The 14,482-nt window shown below is 53.2% G+C and overlaps 2 protein-coding genes across 2 annotated transcripts in view; both read right to left on the bottom strand.

The window, feature by feature from the left end:
• The window catches only part of VOLCADRAFT_89682 (uncharacterized protein), a gene marked incomplete at both ends in the record, with an annotated part of 10,346 nt that extends 8,544 nt beyond the window's left edge, over positions 1 to 1,802 (bottom strand). The window contains 2 exons of the mRNA XM_002949160.1: positions 849 to 1,037; positions 1,505 to 1,802. Of these exons, the coding sequence (XP_002949206.1) occupies positions 849 to 1,037; positions 1,505 to 1,802 (487 nt within the window). The remainder of the gene's footprint in view (positions 1 to 848; positions 1,038 to 1,504) is intronic.
• Positions 1,803 to 4,237: 2,435 nt separating this feature from the next.
• On the bottom strand, positions 4,238 to 10,950 carry VOLCADRAFT_89681 (uncharacterized protein; the record flags this gene model as incomplete). Its single annotated transcript, XM_002949159.1, has 12 exons — positions 4,238 to 4,375; positions 4,987 to 5,160; positions 5,632 to 5,766; positions 6,119 to 6,181; positions 6,317 to 6,418; positions 7,091 to 7,375; positions 7,916 to 8,062; positions 8,183 to 8,243; positions 9,364 to 9,473; positions 10,057 to 10,160; positions 10,565 to 10,884; positions 10,919 to 10,950. The coding sequence occupies 12 exons, from the start codon at positions 10,948 to 10,950 to the stop codon at positions 4,238 to 4,240; spliced, it is 1,671 nt and encodes a 556-aa protein (XP_002949205.1).
• Positions 10,951 to 14,482: the final 3,532 nt, after the last annotated feature.

Below are 14,482 nucleotides of genomic sequence, written 5' to 3'. Positions count from 1 at the left end.
CATAACATTATTCAAAACAATAACAGGAACTATCCTATTCCCGCCCGACTAGCTGTGAGATTCGAGACGAAGCGAGTGGAGCAGCAGCTTGGCTTTGCAGGATTCTGTGGCGCGGCAGCAACGCAACGCAACGCAGAGCACGACTAGCTCGCGTATTGTACGTGACCGCCGTGCCAACTGCAGCAGCACACTGGTCTATGTGGCCTGTCCACATCCTTAGCCTTAAGCTGGCTGGCTGGTTCGATTGCTACACGCCCCTAGTGAGGGTACTTCGCAGGCGGCTGCTGCGGCCTCCCCTGAAACGAAGCTGATACTGCGGCATTGGGGGATCATACGCAGCCAAAAACAAAGAGCCAATTGCCGACGCCTTGGATTGCCGGGGGGAGGCACGGGGGCTGGGCGCCCGGGCTTTTCTGGGGTCCCAAAACTGTGGAGAAAGCTTGCAAATTCAAGTGGAGCGTGCTATTGCTTCGGGCCAACATGCTAGCTGACCGCCAACATAGCTGAGCGCGCTCCGCAGTGCGCAATGAGAGGCTGTAAGTGTCGCCACCGCTGCCGCTGCCGCTGCTGCTGCTGCTTGCCAGAGCCTCTCTGGTAGAAGACCCAGTCCTCGCGTTCTCGGAAGAGGTGATTCTCTGTCCTTTGTTCCCGCAGTGTAAGGCGTGAGGGCGACCCAGTACTAGCAACACCAGGAAGCCTGATGAAGGCGATATTATGAGAAGAGGCCTGGACTGGCCCTCCGGAGGGAGAACTGGAACCTCCCAGAAAGACCAGGCCCCCTAGCGCTCGTGGACGCTCTCCCTCCCTCTCACTTCGCCACACCCGCTCCGGCATGATTACCATCTGACCTGGTACAGCGCCATTGAGGAAGTCATGCTTGCTGGTATCGTTCATAATGGAGGGTCGGGTGCTTTTATCCGGGGGGAATGCCAAGTTCAGCCAGTCCATGAAGTACCGCGCATAGGAGTAATCTTGGCCACCGACGCCATGACCGGCAGTGATGCTGCCGCCCAGGGCGCCGACGCGTAGCCTTTCCCCTGTGCAGGATCACGATTGGAGGAAACAAGGTCGGGTGAGCTGGGGGTGCGAATGGCAGTTGGGACTGAAGACAAACATGCGGCTTGCGAAAATGGTAGCGGGTGGGGATAGAAATAGTTCGGACGGACATAGTTGCATTCTCCATATTTAAATTCCTCCAATAAATTTCAATCCTATCAAAAGTAACAAGATCACCGGAAAAATCGGTCGTCGAAAGGAGGCTAAACAAACGCCGAGGCCTGCGCCCCGCCTATAAATTGATTAAAAAACAAGGATATGGACGAGGGGTTCGTTGATGCTCGCCAATCCTTAGGGCTATTTAGTTCTAATTTCAACAGCAACTGAAATTCTCAAATTCAAGCCCTTGACAGACCAAAGCCATCACAATTTCATCGGAAAGGAGATACACAAGATAAATAATTCATTGCACGAGCCTGAACATAAGTCAAAAATTTTGACCTCGCACCGTTGCGCGCCCGCTCCAAAAGGAGCCGAAGCCGAGCTGCGTGCCCAATGTATGTTAAGCCTGCCAAACGCTCCGGAAGAGGAATCATGAACTTGTAGCCCGTTCCTGCGGCTCCGCCCTCGCCCGAATCGCTGTCTTGATGTCCTGGTATCAACCCCTCCGTCACATTGTAATCCCAAAATAAGCGAGCATACTTCACTTCTGATCCTTTTAAATTGTCTAAAATGGGTCCATCAGATGAAAGAGCATGGCAAAGGCTTGCAAGCGGTAACACAACAAGTACTCTGAGCAGGTTCATAGCTTAGGATTATTGTAAGATGATTGCACCTCACTTAAGTAAATGGTATTATCTAATTTTCCTAGGACAAGTCAAGGTGTTTGGTCTGGCCTGACAGCCTTGGCATGCCGACAGCTGCAGTGCTGGGATATGCTTAAGGCCAAGCACTAAAGCCTCACAAGCCTTGGAGTGTTGACTAAGGTTATTGGCAGGTAAGCACTTGAGATAACTCGGTACGGTCACTGCCGTACGTTCATGAAGCAGCACCGATGACAGAATTAATAGTTTCAATTCACATAAAGGATGCTGAATTTCTACAAGGTCACTCAATATTACTGTGTGTTAACGAGGCTCGCCCGCCTGGTGCTGTACGTTGATGTAAGTCGTACTGGTCTTTCGCTGCTCGTAATGAAATATAGCTAGCGAAGATGCACGATGTTGAAGATTTCTGTCCTTCATGGTGACCTAAATTGGTATGCAGATCGATAGTGGCGCGCGTTTGGTAATCCTAATTGAATGAAAACGGCGGGTGCGTCTGTTATCCTGGATCATGCATGCGCAGCCAATCAGTCAGATCATGCGGTATAAGTAGCCGAAAGTGTGAGCTTACATCGGTGGGAAATGTTGGGCAGTTACGAACTCTTCGCCCAACGGCGCTTCACTTTGAGATTGCATTTTAAACTGCAGCCTGCATGCATTAGTGCCGACAAAGTGTGCCTTGGGTAACCTGGGCACAAACCATCCATACTGAGCTGATAATGCCTTGGTCGCTGTTTTCCCAGCCAAGAAGCCAACCGCCGTCGAAATTCGCGCAACGGACTTCTTGCCGAAGATCCACCTACTACTTGCCGAGATTGGAAGCAACGGCTAACGACCAAACCAGAGCTAAACTTTTGTCGTGCTGTCGACCTCCTCCAGCGGTCTGCTGTTGAACCAGGATCTGCACCAATGCCATGATTAGTCCGTGCAGGAAATCGGTCACATCCCAGCCAGGTAAAAGTATGACTGACTGACGGACAGCGCACCCGACGCTCGGACGGACGGACAGACAGGGCAGCAGCTAGTTATTTGCCTCAGGTGTTGAGGCGGCGCTGCGCATGCGATGAAAAGGGCCCCCAGCGACCTGCCTGGCGCCTGCCCGCACGCTCATGCCTCGCGCCAAAGGACAACCTTAAGCCTTAGAAGACCTTTTCATTGCCGCCAGGGCCCCTTCCTTAACCCATTCGTCTTCAGAGTCGTCGTGAGACACAACTGGAGCAAGTAGAAAATTTGAGTAAATTGCATGCTGCCAAACCGAAACGAATCATCGGTAGAGCGGGTAATGAATAACCCATGCTGCCACATTTCATCCAGCCCGCACCTGCTTGAAGTACGACTACTGTGTACGACCGAGCGCAATCAAGAAGAACAATGTTCCTGTCTTCAAGCTCAAGGAAACACTCCCCCCCCAACATGAACAAAAGTGCAAACGAATACAAATTCCGAAATGCATCCAGAGGTCCACCTCGCGGGGCGGGTCATCACGCTGCAGCTCATATCATCATTCACTCGGTACAGTAATAACCAACTCAATGAGGGCCAATCCATCCACGTTGGCGTCTCCGTGGAGAAGTCTTAGGGGCGAGTGATAGCGTTATTGAGTCACGCGGTAAAATCCGAACGACTTGCCCACATGGGCCCCGCAATCAGCAGCACTATCGTCGGCATCGCTTATTGTATCATCCACCCGAGTGTGAACCCCATCATGAATGATGAGCGCCTGACTGGGAGATATCCAACTTATAGGCTAATTTAATGACCAAATCTCAACACCATAGTTAACACTTACATACGATACATACATACATACATACTTGCACGTGCCGCGCGTACCACACTTTTGCAGCCGGGCGGGGCACCAAGGGGTAGTTCCTTTTCCTCACACACTTATTTAACACCACTTATTGCACTTTTTATGATGATATAACTGTGCGCATATGATGAGCCACCATGCATGGCCAGACAGACCAACCCACCGTTATGATTGATGAAGAGCCACAACGACCACCGCAGCTCTGACGCAGATAGGTTGCGCAGATCCTCCCAGCCAACGAATCTTTCTCCTTGCCTATGTCTTTGTAACGATGTCCCTCTCCACATCACAATGCTTTCGCTCACCTTACTGCCTTTTCATTTGCACGGAGCGGATAGCCATCGATGGAGTTGCTTTCCATTTGTAGCTCTCGGACCCCCTCGGGCCCTTCAGGGGACGGAGGTCCCTGCAAAGCTCTGCTTCTTAGGACCCGCTGCGGGAACCTCAATTTACTCCTTCGGACAATGTTGGCCCCACGACCAAAACACATCATACAGGAACCAGTGCTGTTGCTGCTGAGAAGACGTATATGGTGTGGTGTCGACTCCAGCGCCACTCTTAGCGCCCTTACCGTGTGCCGTAGCTAGATAGCGTTGCGCCTCAGCTAGTGCAATCGCAGCAGGTGCAAGCGCAAGCTCACGAGCAGTCGACCCGCGGTGTTGCGCACACGCTGCCACAGGTTGTGGCTTTCCTGGCGGATAAATGTCACGGTGCCCGCAGCAGCTCCCGGCTCCTCACCCACCTGTGCACGTGTCAAAAAGCCACCACGTGATGTGGCGGGTGCGGTATTGGTCGTGGAGGACACAGAGGCCAGAGTCGCGAAGTAGATGACAGAGAAGGCAAGCGTCATGCTGGTCGGCACGCGAGAGAGAAGGTTAGGGTGCCACAGTAATCTGCAAAAGAACCTAGTCAATCTACAAAAGTACTTAGTCGCCTATGATCGCACCCTCCCCGGTGGTATAGAATGGAATGGGCGGTACCTATCTCATATAATCATGAGGCAGGACACGATCGATAGACGATCTATTTTTTTACCGCCGATATTGGACGGATAGGGAAGGAGGGGCCCAGGGTTATGAAAGGGGTGGGTTGTATGGTGGGTTCTTCCCTGGGCGGCCCCCCCCAGGACCCAACGCTCCGCTAGAACCGCCCTTCTGACACTGCAAACGCAACTGCGCACAAAGAGAGATCCATACGGCATACCATCCAACATCGCTCTCACCAATATTCGCTCGTGTGCAGCATGCATGCGCGTGCTTTATGCACTCGCGACTGCAAGTGCACATACATACAGCCGTACGCAAACTATCACCGCTAACTGAGACACACACGCACACACACACGTGTGCTCACCACGACACCCATCAGCTTGAACTTGTGCCCTTGCGCCGCCTGCCGGTCGCCACTGTCACCGTGGCTGCCATTTGTGTGGCCGCTGCCGCTGCTGTGGTCTCTCTCCGCGTGCAGTGCCGCCGGACTGGGACCTCCGGACAGCAGCTCAATGACGCACTCCGGGTGCTGGGATACCTAGAAGAAAGGGAAGGGGATGGCGGAGTTGGGGGGCATGCGGGCGTGTCTTGGGGTGTATGTGTGCGTGTGTGTATGGTCGTGTGGATGCGTGCATTAGATGGAAACATCGTCACTTGTTGTGTAACTGCAAACGAAGATTCCGGAACACCTCAATAAATGAATGACGTTGCCGTGGGGGAGTTCAAACAGAGTGCCGGCTGGTGCTGACCAAAACCAAGCAAACAGTGTGCGGTGCGGAATACCGAAGCAGGTGCAGATGCAGCATGTGATGCAGATGCAAGCCCCAAGCCGTGGAAGGCGAACAGCATGTGTTTTCGGACTGACCAGGATACCCAGCATATCCAGCATCGTTTTCAGACTGACCAGGATACTGCACATCGAGGAACGAAAGAAACCCTGTTGAAGTCCGCAGGTTTCCTGTGTACCCCTCCCAGACAGCTCTCCCCCTCCCCTTCCCCCCGCACCCACCCTGATGTCCTTCATTGCGGTCAGGGAGACGATCCGGCTGCTGAAGGCGTCAATGGCTGCGGGCATGCAGGTGCAGCCCGACACACACGACACCTTGGCGGTGCTCATGCCGCGGTAGCTCTGCAGGTGCGCGATCTGGGCGGCCGGCATGGATGAGGGAGTGAGTGAGTTCAATGCCGGCAAAAGGGATGGAGAGACGGGCAGGCAGGCGGACAGGGCGGCAGGGAGAGACAGCAGGGCGACATGCAAGGAAAAGGGGACGCGGGTGGTATTGAAGAGGCCCAGGTGGATATAGAATGGCGATGCGTGCATGCACGCAGGTTTACATCTGGGAACTTTTAAAGGTAATAAGCACACGCCGGCTGAGCCTGAGCATCCCGTGTCATCGGCTTGGTAAGGATAGAGCCCTGCACCCTAAATCTTAGCAAAATTCCACCTGTACCACCACCTGCAGCATTTCCCTCCGCCCGGGGTCCCGGGTCCCCACCTGCACCACAATATTTGCCGCCGAGTGCTCCCTCGACCTGTTGCCCGCCAGCAGAGTGTTCACCTAGTTGGCGGAGGGTAGAGGTCCTTCAACAGACAGACAGGCGGACAGGCCCACAGGAGGAGCCAGGCAGGCATTAACATCCAAATTTCCACGTCCCCACCCCCCCATGATGCCACCTCCCCCACCCTTATGTACCTTTAACTTTATGGTCTTCCCCGGCTCGGTGGCCACATAGCCCCACTTCCCACGACCCTCATCCGTCCACTGCCAGCCATCCACAGGTTGCTGCACCAGGGCCTGAGGGGAGGTGGGCAAGGGGAGGGAGGGAGGGAGGGGAGGAAATGGTCGCCAGCCCCCAGGGCAGGGAGGTCCAAGTGGGTGCGAAAGGTCAGGGAGGGTGGCGTCATGCCACATGGGGTGTTCGCATGGCTCGTCGAGTGCGGGTGGATAGGTTTGATGTTTTTGGTCATGCAGACATGCAGACATGCAGACACGTGGCAGACACACACGGCCAAATCTGGGTTGTGTGGTGTGAGGTCGAGACCTGTCGATGGCGGCTGAAGATGCTTACTCCGTGATGTTTCTTGTTACAAAAACATCGTGGAAAGGATTAGGGTGGCCGAAAAAGGTGGTGGCGCATAGGGTGGCTCAGCACAGTGCTTATCGCAAATCAAGTTTCCCTGGCCCGCCGCGTGAATTGATACGCGCGGTAGTGACCATGAACTTGGCGAGCAAACAGACACGCTCAAACTGATGTAACATTTGATGTGGAGAGGGGCTCCCACGGCCGTACACCAGCTTCATGCCTCCCGTACAGCACCATTGACATTCTCTTTTTCGATGCGACGAACATTACATATATGGGCGGGTTTTCGCAGCTGGTATTTTATCAAAGCATGAACAACCGGCGAAGAATTCATTCACAGGACAACCCCACATGCGTCATCAGCATGACGGCAACAGACAGACCTTCCACCCAAATGCGATCGAACAAATGTTTTTCCTATTCCTTAAACAGAGAACTGTGACCTTACAAACTCTTGCCTGCAGATCATCCTCGATATAGCACGTGTTGTTGGCGGTCTCGTAGTTGCTGGGGCCCATTGGCGGCGGCAATGGCCGTGCCGCCACGGCCGCAAGCGCGGCCTCGAAGCCCCTTCCCGCTCCCGCTCCCGCTCCCGCTCCCGCCCCCTCCGACACCACCATCGCGCCCCATCCAGCCCCGGAGAACCTAGCATTTGATTGTAGCAGCTCCTGAGCCACACCGGTCCGCATTGGACGTTGTCCGTAACCACATGTACATGTACATGTGCATGGCATGGTGTGGTGTGCGTGTGTGTGTGTGTGTGTGTGTGCTGTCGAGGGCTCTCAATAAGAATAAGAACTCCAAACGTTGGACTACACATACCCGTAGAGGCACCCACCAGAGAAACCCGTCATTACTCCGGACCATTCCATACGGAGCCCTTGCAAACAGGCATTCATGGCAAATGTAATCTAATAGTCTTTCTTGCGAAATTGTTGCAATGCCGGCCTCAAGCCTTTAGAGAACGGTTTGCTTCTCACTCGTCGTAAGGTACAAGATCCATCCCCTCCTCCTCATGTTTTCTTTCCAGACCCATCCCAATTCCCCCCTTGGAGCCATCTTGGAGATTCCCTATTACGTGCCCTGCCCCTCCCTGGAGGGAGAGCACGCCCTGCTGCGCCCCCAAACCCCTCCCCCTACGCCCGTCCACCCAGGGGTCCAGGAAGTCGACACACGAGCGGCACAGCGAGTGGCACCGCCCTCCTCACCGTGCAGAGCGTGATGAGCACCTCGGCTATGACGACATGGCCGCCACGACCCGGGTGGTTGAGGCCGCCGTTGAAGATGCCGCCCAGCGACATCTCCTCCGCACCCCCCACGTAAGCGGAGGGAAGGACCGCGGACTTGAGACTCACCTGCGGCAGCGGCGGAGGCGGCAACAACGACTTATCGATCGATCACAACAATCATTCCACATCCGTTATTGCTACTGCCACAGAACCCCTCACTCACTCACTCCCCAGCCAGCCACTCACCGCGGGCAGGCTGTAGTAGGTCGCGAACTCCATGAAGTCGCGCTCCGCAGTGTACCAATATCTGTATGTAAGTAAGTATGTACGTATGTATGTATGTATGCATGTATGCATATATGTATTTGTAGGTAGGTAGGTAGGTAGGTACCTAACTACCTACCTGCCTTCCTACCTAACTACCTACCTACCTACCTACCTACCTACCTGCCTACCTACCTACCTACCTACCTACCTACCTACCTACCTACCTACCTACCTACCTACCTACCTACCTACCTACCTACCTACCTACCTACCTACCTACCTACCTACCTACCTACCTACCTACCTACCTACCTACCTACCTACCTACCTACCTACCTACCTACCTACCTACCTACCTACCTACCTACCTACCTACCTACCCTACCTGGTATTGGCAAAGGCGTGTGACACAGACGGCAATTACTGCTCACCATCTCAAATGCGGTGAAGGCATCATCTAGGAAAACGACAAAGGCACTGCTTGTTTCAGTGAAGGTGGATGCGTTACTGGGCGCATAGATAGATGGCATGCGGCGCTGTATGTCACCTCCACAGCAGGTCAGGCCAGCATGGGGCAGGTTCTACGTACGGCACGCCAATGGCACGTGTATGGATCTAGGAAAGGGGTACTTGCCGTGAGGAGAACGAGGCGCATGTGTGTGAGCACGGCTATGCATTCATCCCTTTTGTAAGAGCTGCCCTACCCAGGTATGATGTCTAACAATATGGATGGAGGCTCTGCGATTGAAAAACTAAAACTCAAAAATGGCATGAGGGTTTTACGGGTTATTTCAACAATTTGAAGTAAAAACACGCGTTTCCCCCTTCACAAGTGATCAAAGATTCGAATCAGTTCATGCGAAAAGCATAATTAGCATCCTTTGGAAATAAGTTATCCGTGGATACTCGCTATGGTTAAACCCTCCTTCCCTGAACACAATACGCAACACGCATCCCCTTAGTGCCACTATTTCTCGTTTCGTCCCCCGCTTTCGCCGCCATCACCACCATCCGCCACCAATATCCTGCAGCTGCTTCCAGACGGGCAGGATTTTACCTTGCAATTGTGCCCATGGCCCGGACCTTATGTTTTCCAACCCCTGGTCCATTCTCTCAGTCCCCCGCTTTCCTCCCCCCTCCCTGCCTCCCTCACTGCTTACTTGCGGTGGGAGGGCCCCATGGCGAACATGTTGACCAGCACCACAGCCGGGTTGGACGGCAGGTTGAGCACCTTGCGAAGCAGGCGCTCCAGTTCACGACGGGGGGAACCCTGCGCGTGCGGAAAGAGCGCGGAGGTCGTTCATGGCGCCTGACGGCTGCGTGTTTGCCCACCCAATCTATCTATGACTCATTTATCCTACTCCTGATCTCCATGCCCCAGCCCATTTAACTTACTAACGATAAACTCGAGTTTGTTAATGTTCATTTCCCGCACAGGGGCTGCCGCTGCTATTCGTGGCTACCAGGTGGAAGCAGTAGGAGGCGGTGGTGGAGGTGACGTTCAGGGAGACAGCAGCTATAACAATACCAAGGACCACACGCACAGAAGGACCGCATAAGAGCCAGCTAGGCCCTTTATGAACGTGTTTCGGGGCCCCATGCAAAGCTGTTGGGGCAAGCCTGGTAAGTCGGTGTAGCAGATGTCGTGCAGTACGGCACACACCATGAAATGTAAAAATACGTGCTAAAGCGCGTTCCCAGAATCTCCCAGAGAGGCCTTTTCGGCGGCCAGCTAAAGGTAGCAGCTTCTGCTATTTGTGGCGTTCGGGTTTTCTCGTAGTGAGTTCCTTCGAATTGTCACTGTCCCATGTCACTGTCGTCCTTCCCTCGGGGCTCCTCTCTGCCCCACCCACTTCCAGCGCCCAAGTGGCGGTTGGGTGGTCGTTGACCGCGAAGTCCACGAAGACCAGATCAGCGCCCGGGATGAGGTGGTGCTGCAGACAGCTGCTGCTATAGCCTGACATCGTGCCTGGCAGCAGTAGCAATAGCAATAAGAACAGCAGTAGCAGCAGTAGCAGCGGGAGTCAAAACAGCAACAGAATTAACGGTAGCAGTAGTAACCGCAGTAATAGCAACAGTAGCAGTAGAAACAGTACCAGTCGCAACGGCCGCGGTATGAATTTCAGCATCGGTAAGAATAGCAGTAGCAGGGAAAGGAAAAGGGTCCAAAGCGCCCTAACGGGGATCAGGGAATGACTTACAAGGCGAGGGAGAGTCTTCAGAGATTTCGGTGGCCGTGGACCCAAAGGCGACTGCTCCTGGCACAGCAACCCCTTAAAGGCCATAGTGACCTTACTTAACAGGGGAGTTCCCACTGTTGGGGCCCTTCTGGCAGCAGCAAGAAAGTTGGCGACAGCTCACCTGCGACAGCGCCGTTTATAAATTCGTGGCCAACAGCTTTTACAGAGGTTCGGAGTCTGCGCCGCTGCCGCTGAACAGCAAGCACTCCGCCACTGCCGCCGTTGCTGCCACCACCTTTACCTCCGTCTTCGCCATGGGCACCTTTACTGCCGCCCCTGCGGCGCCTGCCGTCCTCAGCCAGCAGGTCCGTCTGGGTGTGCGTGATCTGGTTCAGGTTTCGGCCGTTGAGTCCGCGCGGCGGCATGACGTGGTTCAGCCAATCCATGAACTGCTTGATGTACGTGTGGTCGGCGCCGCCCACGCCCTGTCCGGCGGTGATGCTGCCCCCCAGCGCACCCACACGGAGCAACTCACCTGCTCACCAACCGCCCGAGGAAGCAAGACATGGACAAATCGATCGGCAACTGCCGTAGAGTGTTGGTGAAGCGCTTAAGAGGAACGCAGTTTTTGTTTTTATACCTTGGTGCGGAGATATTTCATGGTGCCAACGTGCTAACAATAAGCTGAGCAATGTGCGGGCAATCGAAGCGCTCTAGCTCGAGCGCTCTAGCTAAAGCTAAAGCTACTTTATACAGTAATGTAGAGCTGATTCCGTAAAGCGCCCAGGGATTTGGGATTATGAAAAATACCACGTGAGACGAAACTCATAGCCCACGCGCTCCATCTGGCATCTGAAAATGCTCCCTAGGTGGGATCACCCTAAAACCTCCACAGGTCGGATGACCTGGTATTAGGGGCCGGTGAATCCCGTTTGTCCGTGTCCTGTCGAATTTGAAGGTAGTGCTGGATCAATGAGGCATGCTGGACTTGGTTGTTGGTTGGTATTCGCAAGCAGAGGCCCTGCTCACTTGTGGTCTAGTTTGTGCCGAGGCCGTGCCAACAAGCCCTGCTGACTCGGTCGAGTTTATGTCCTGAGCGCAAGATTGGGTTGCCTGAACTAGAGCGGCGCACATGCTTACCCCGGCGCGCGCGCTCCAGGACGAGGCGAAGACGTGCTGCATGTCCAACATATGTGATCCCGGCCAAACGCTCTGGCAGCGGAATGAGGAATGTATAATCTCCGGGTGCCTCTTTCCGTTCATTATTAGGAACAATTCGTTCTAGGACCGTATAGTTATAGTATATGTGAGCGTACTTAACCTCAATCTGGGTCAAGTTGTCCAAACGTGGCCCTTCAGCTCTAATGGCGATAGAGAATCCTGTCTGTATAATAATTTGTATGAGGACTTTAAATAATATAGAGTGGGGCTGGATGTAGGGTGAGCGCGAATGCGCAGCGCGCCCAAAAGGTTGGCCCTTTGCCCGTGCCTCGAGTCGCATGATGCATAATATTATGCAAGACCTAAACTAAAGTACTCACACGCGGTAAATCTAATTTTTAATGTATATATTATTTATTTCTCATAATAAATTGCAAAACATGCCTTTCCGGAACGCATGGAAGTTGTTCTACCTTTTTTCTTGCAGTCAGACCAGCTACGGAAGTCTACGTACTTTCTTATGGCATGCTTTTGGGTATATTCTGTTGCATACAGAATGAAGGGATAAAGGAATTTAAGGAGAGAGTGATCTTGGCAACGTCATGTATCCCTACGTATGATGGCTGTTGGAGAGTCGGACTGCTGGTGATCGCTGCCTATTTACTGCGTACGTGTCCTCGTTTCTAGGAGGCCGGCCCAGCTAAGCCGCCTAGAAGATATACAGGACAGTCAAACTTATACAAGCATGAACGCGAACATCCTTCATAAGAGAAGATCTGCACAGTTTAAAACGACTTTGCTGCTGCATCAGGACTGCGCCGCCAGTGCTCGCATCACTAATTTTGCATGAGAGTGATTGAACCTCAGCCGGGTGAAAGCGTAACTCCAGACAGACTGACTGACTGACTTAGCGACAGCGTTTTGGCTTGCGTCTGGTCGCTTCGTATCCTTTGCTGGCCACGCACCCGCTGGCGGAGCCTTGCGCCTTTCCAATCGCAGCTCTTAATGCCCGCTGCTCGGCTGTGTCCAACTGTGTCCAACTCATTTTCTCACGAGCCGTCTCATATTGACACAGCTTTCCATTTTAACGCTATAGGACATATTAGTAGGTATTACAGCGAACCCTAGACCCAAAGGGAATAATACCCCCACTTCGGTTTGCGCATCAGGAAAGAAGAAGCGACACGAGCTTCTAAGTTGCAAAGTTAAGTTCTGATCGGTAGCCTGTCGGCTTGTCCGTGAGCTGGTTGGTCCGCGGTGACACGGATCCCACGGACATCGTGGAATTACTAGTAGCTGTTCTTTCTCTCTTGCAGTTAGGCAGTCTGCCCACACTATAACTAGGAGCTCTGTTTTACTCTTATTTTGGGCATTGTGCAGTGTAAGGCCCAATCCCAGCCAGAGGGCCATCTCGCCATTTCCAGACAAGAAATTTAAATGGCGGTTTCCGGATCCAGCAAAAGCAGCCTAGTCATATGCCGACTGCAGGTACAGTAAGTGCGCCTTTAGGAAAAGCGCCACCACATCGAAGCCGTTCAGGATAAAGTTCAGGATAAAGATTGGATCTGCTCGAGGCTTTCCAGCAATTTGACCGGCCTGCCGCGGCGGAGCCTTTGAAGCGCAGTGAGCGCCTTGACAGCGACGATAAGAGCTTTCGTAATGGCCAACAGCAATGTACGGCTGCCACGGTACCTGCTACATCCAAAGCTCTGTGCCGTACGCGGGCAATCTTGCAAGCCGTCGCCTTCATGTTTGGGGGAACTCGGCCTCTTTCAATAATTTCAGCGTACCGTACTGCCACGGTATGTTTGTTTGTCCTAGGATTGAAAGTAACTTAGGTAAAATACGGCATCAACCCTTTAATCTTTTATTTTTTGCATATCGTTATCCGACCTAAACACAGTACAGTGCGGACCAATAGCAGCGCGCGAAGAATGTACGTGCAACATCGTCCTAATTGCCAAACTTAGCTAACAGTACAGATTTTTATCCTCGGCGGGAGCCTGGACGCATCTTTAGTTCAGCCTGGATGCATCTTTAGTTCAGCAGAAGAATCATTTTGACGCAGGGGATATTTTCGTTGCGATCGTATCCATCCTACTAGGTTTTAATGATCTGAGCCGCGATAACCTCCCCTGTAGCTTGTGATAACCGGGTGATGGTGCAACAAGTCGTTAATAAAAATTGGAAAGCATTTGTCCCTTTCCCAATCATCCAAACAGGGCCGTACATCTTTTGGCCGAAAAATGCATGTTGATTAAGTGCTCGTCCTGTAGTGTAGTACGGCAAGTGCGGCGCGGGAGGAGCAGACCGGAATTGGCCAGAGGACAGTGACTGATACGGTAGTGCGTTACAAAGATTAGCTGGGAACAAAGCGCTGAATCCAGACAACGCTAGTTCGCCAGTCAACCGTGCAAGCAAGCGCAAGTCAGAACGTCGTCTGTTGGGGATTTTGAATTGTTTAAATAGAGACTTACTTTGTATTCGGGACCCAGCTCAATAGTAAAGTAGATAAGGCGATTTGACGTTGCTGGCATATCGGTCGCCAGTAACAGCGAAGTGATGGCAGAGCGCGAGCAATCGCGCGGCGGAGGCCAAGAAGGCTTGGAGGACATCCTCCAACAGCGGGACGAAGGAGGACACCAGAATGGCGGAGCACCTAGTTACCCGGAGGGGGCCGATGCGGTGAGTAACAGACGCCAGCTATTGCTCCGCGCGGTCAGACTGTAGGCACAGCCAGCCGCCGCAAGTTCTGTTATATCAAAGGCATGGGAGAGACCGGACCCAGTTTTAAAATAGCGGGAAAGGGATGCGCCGCCGCTGTTGTTTGACCAGGCTGGATTAGAAGCTACGGGTCAGGCTTAGCTTATGAAGAACACGAATCTGTAGACCGCGAGTGGCCGACTCAGAGTATTAGTGCTCGTGAGGTTGGGTCCGT

Source organism: Volvox carteri, assembly GCF_000143455.1.
Source record: "Volvox carteri f. nagariensis unplaced genomic scaffold VOLCAscaffold_13, whole genome shotgun sequence".
NCBI classification, from domain to species: domain Eukaryota; kingdom Viridiplantae; phylum Chlorophyta; class Chlorophyceae; order Chlamydomonadales; family Volvocaceae; genus Volvox; species Volvox carteri.
Note: the sequence above shows the minus strand (reverse complement) of the source record. Positions and strands in the feature narration are given on the sequence as shown.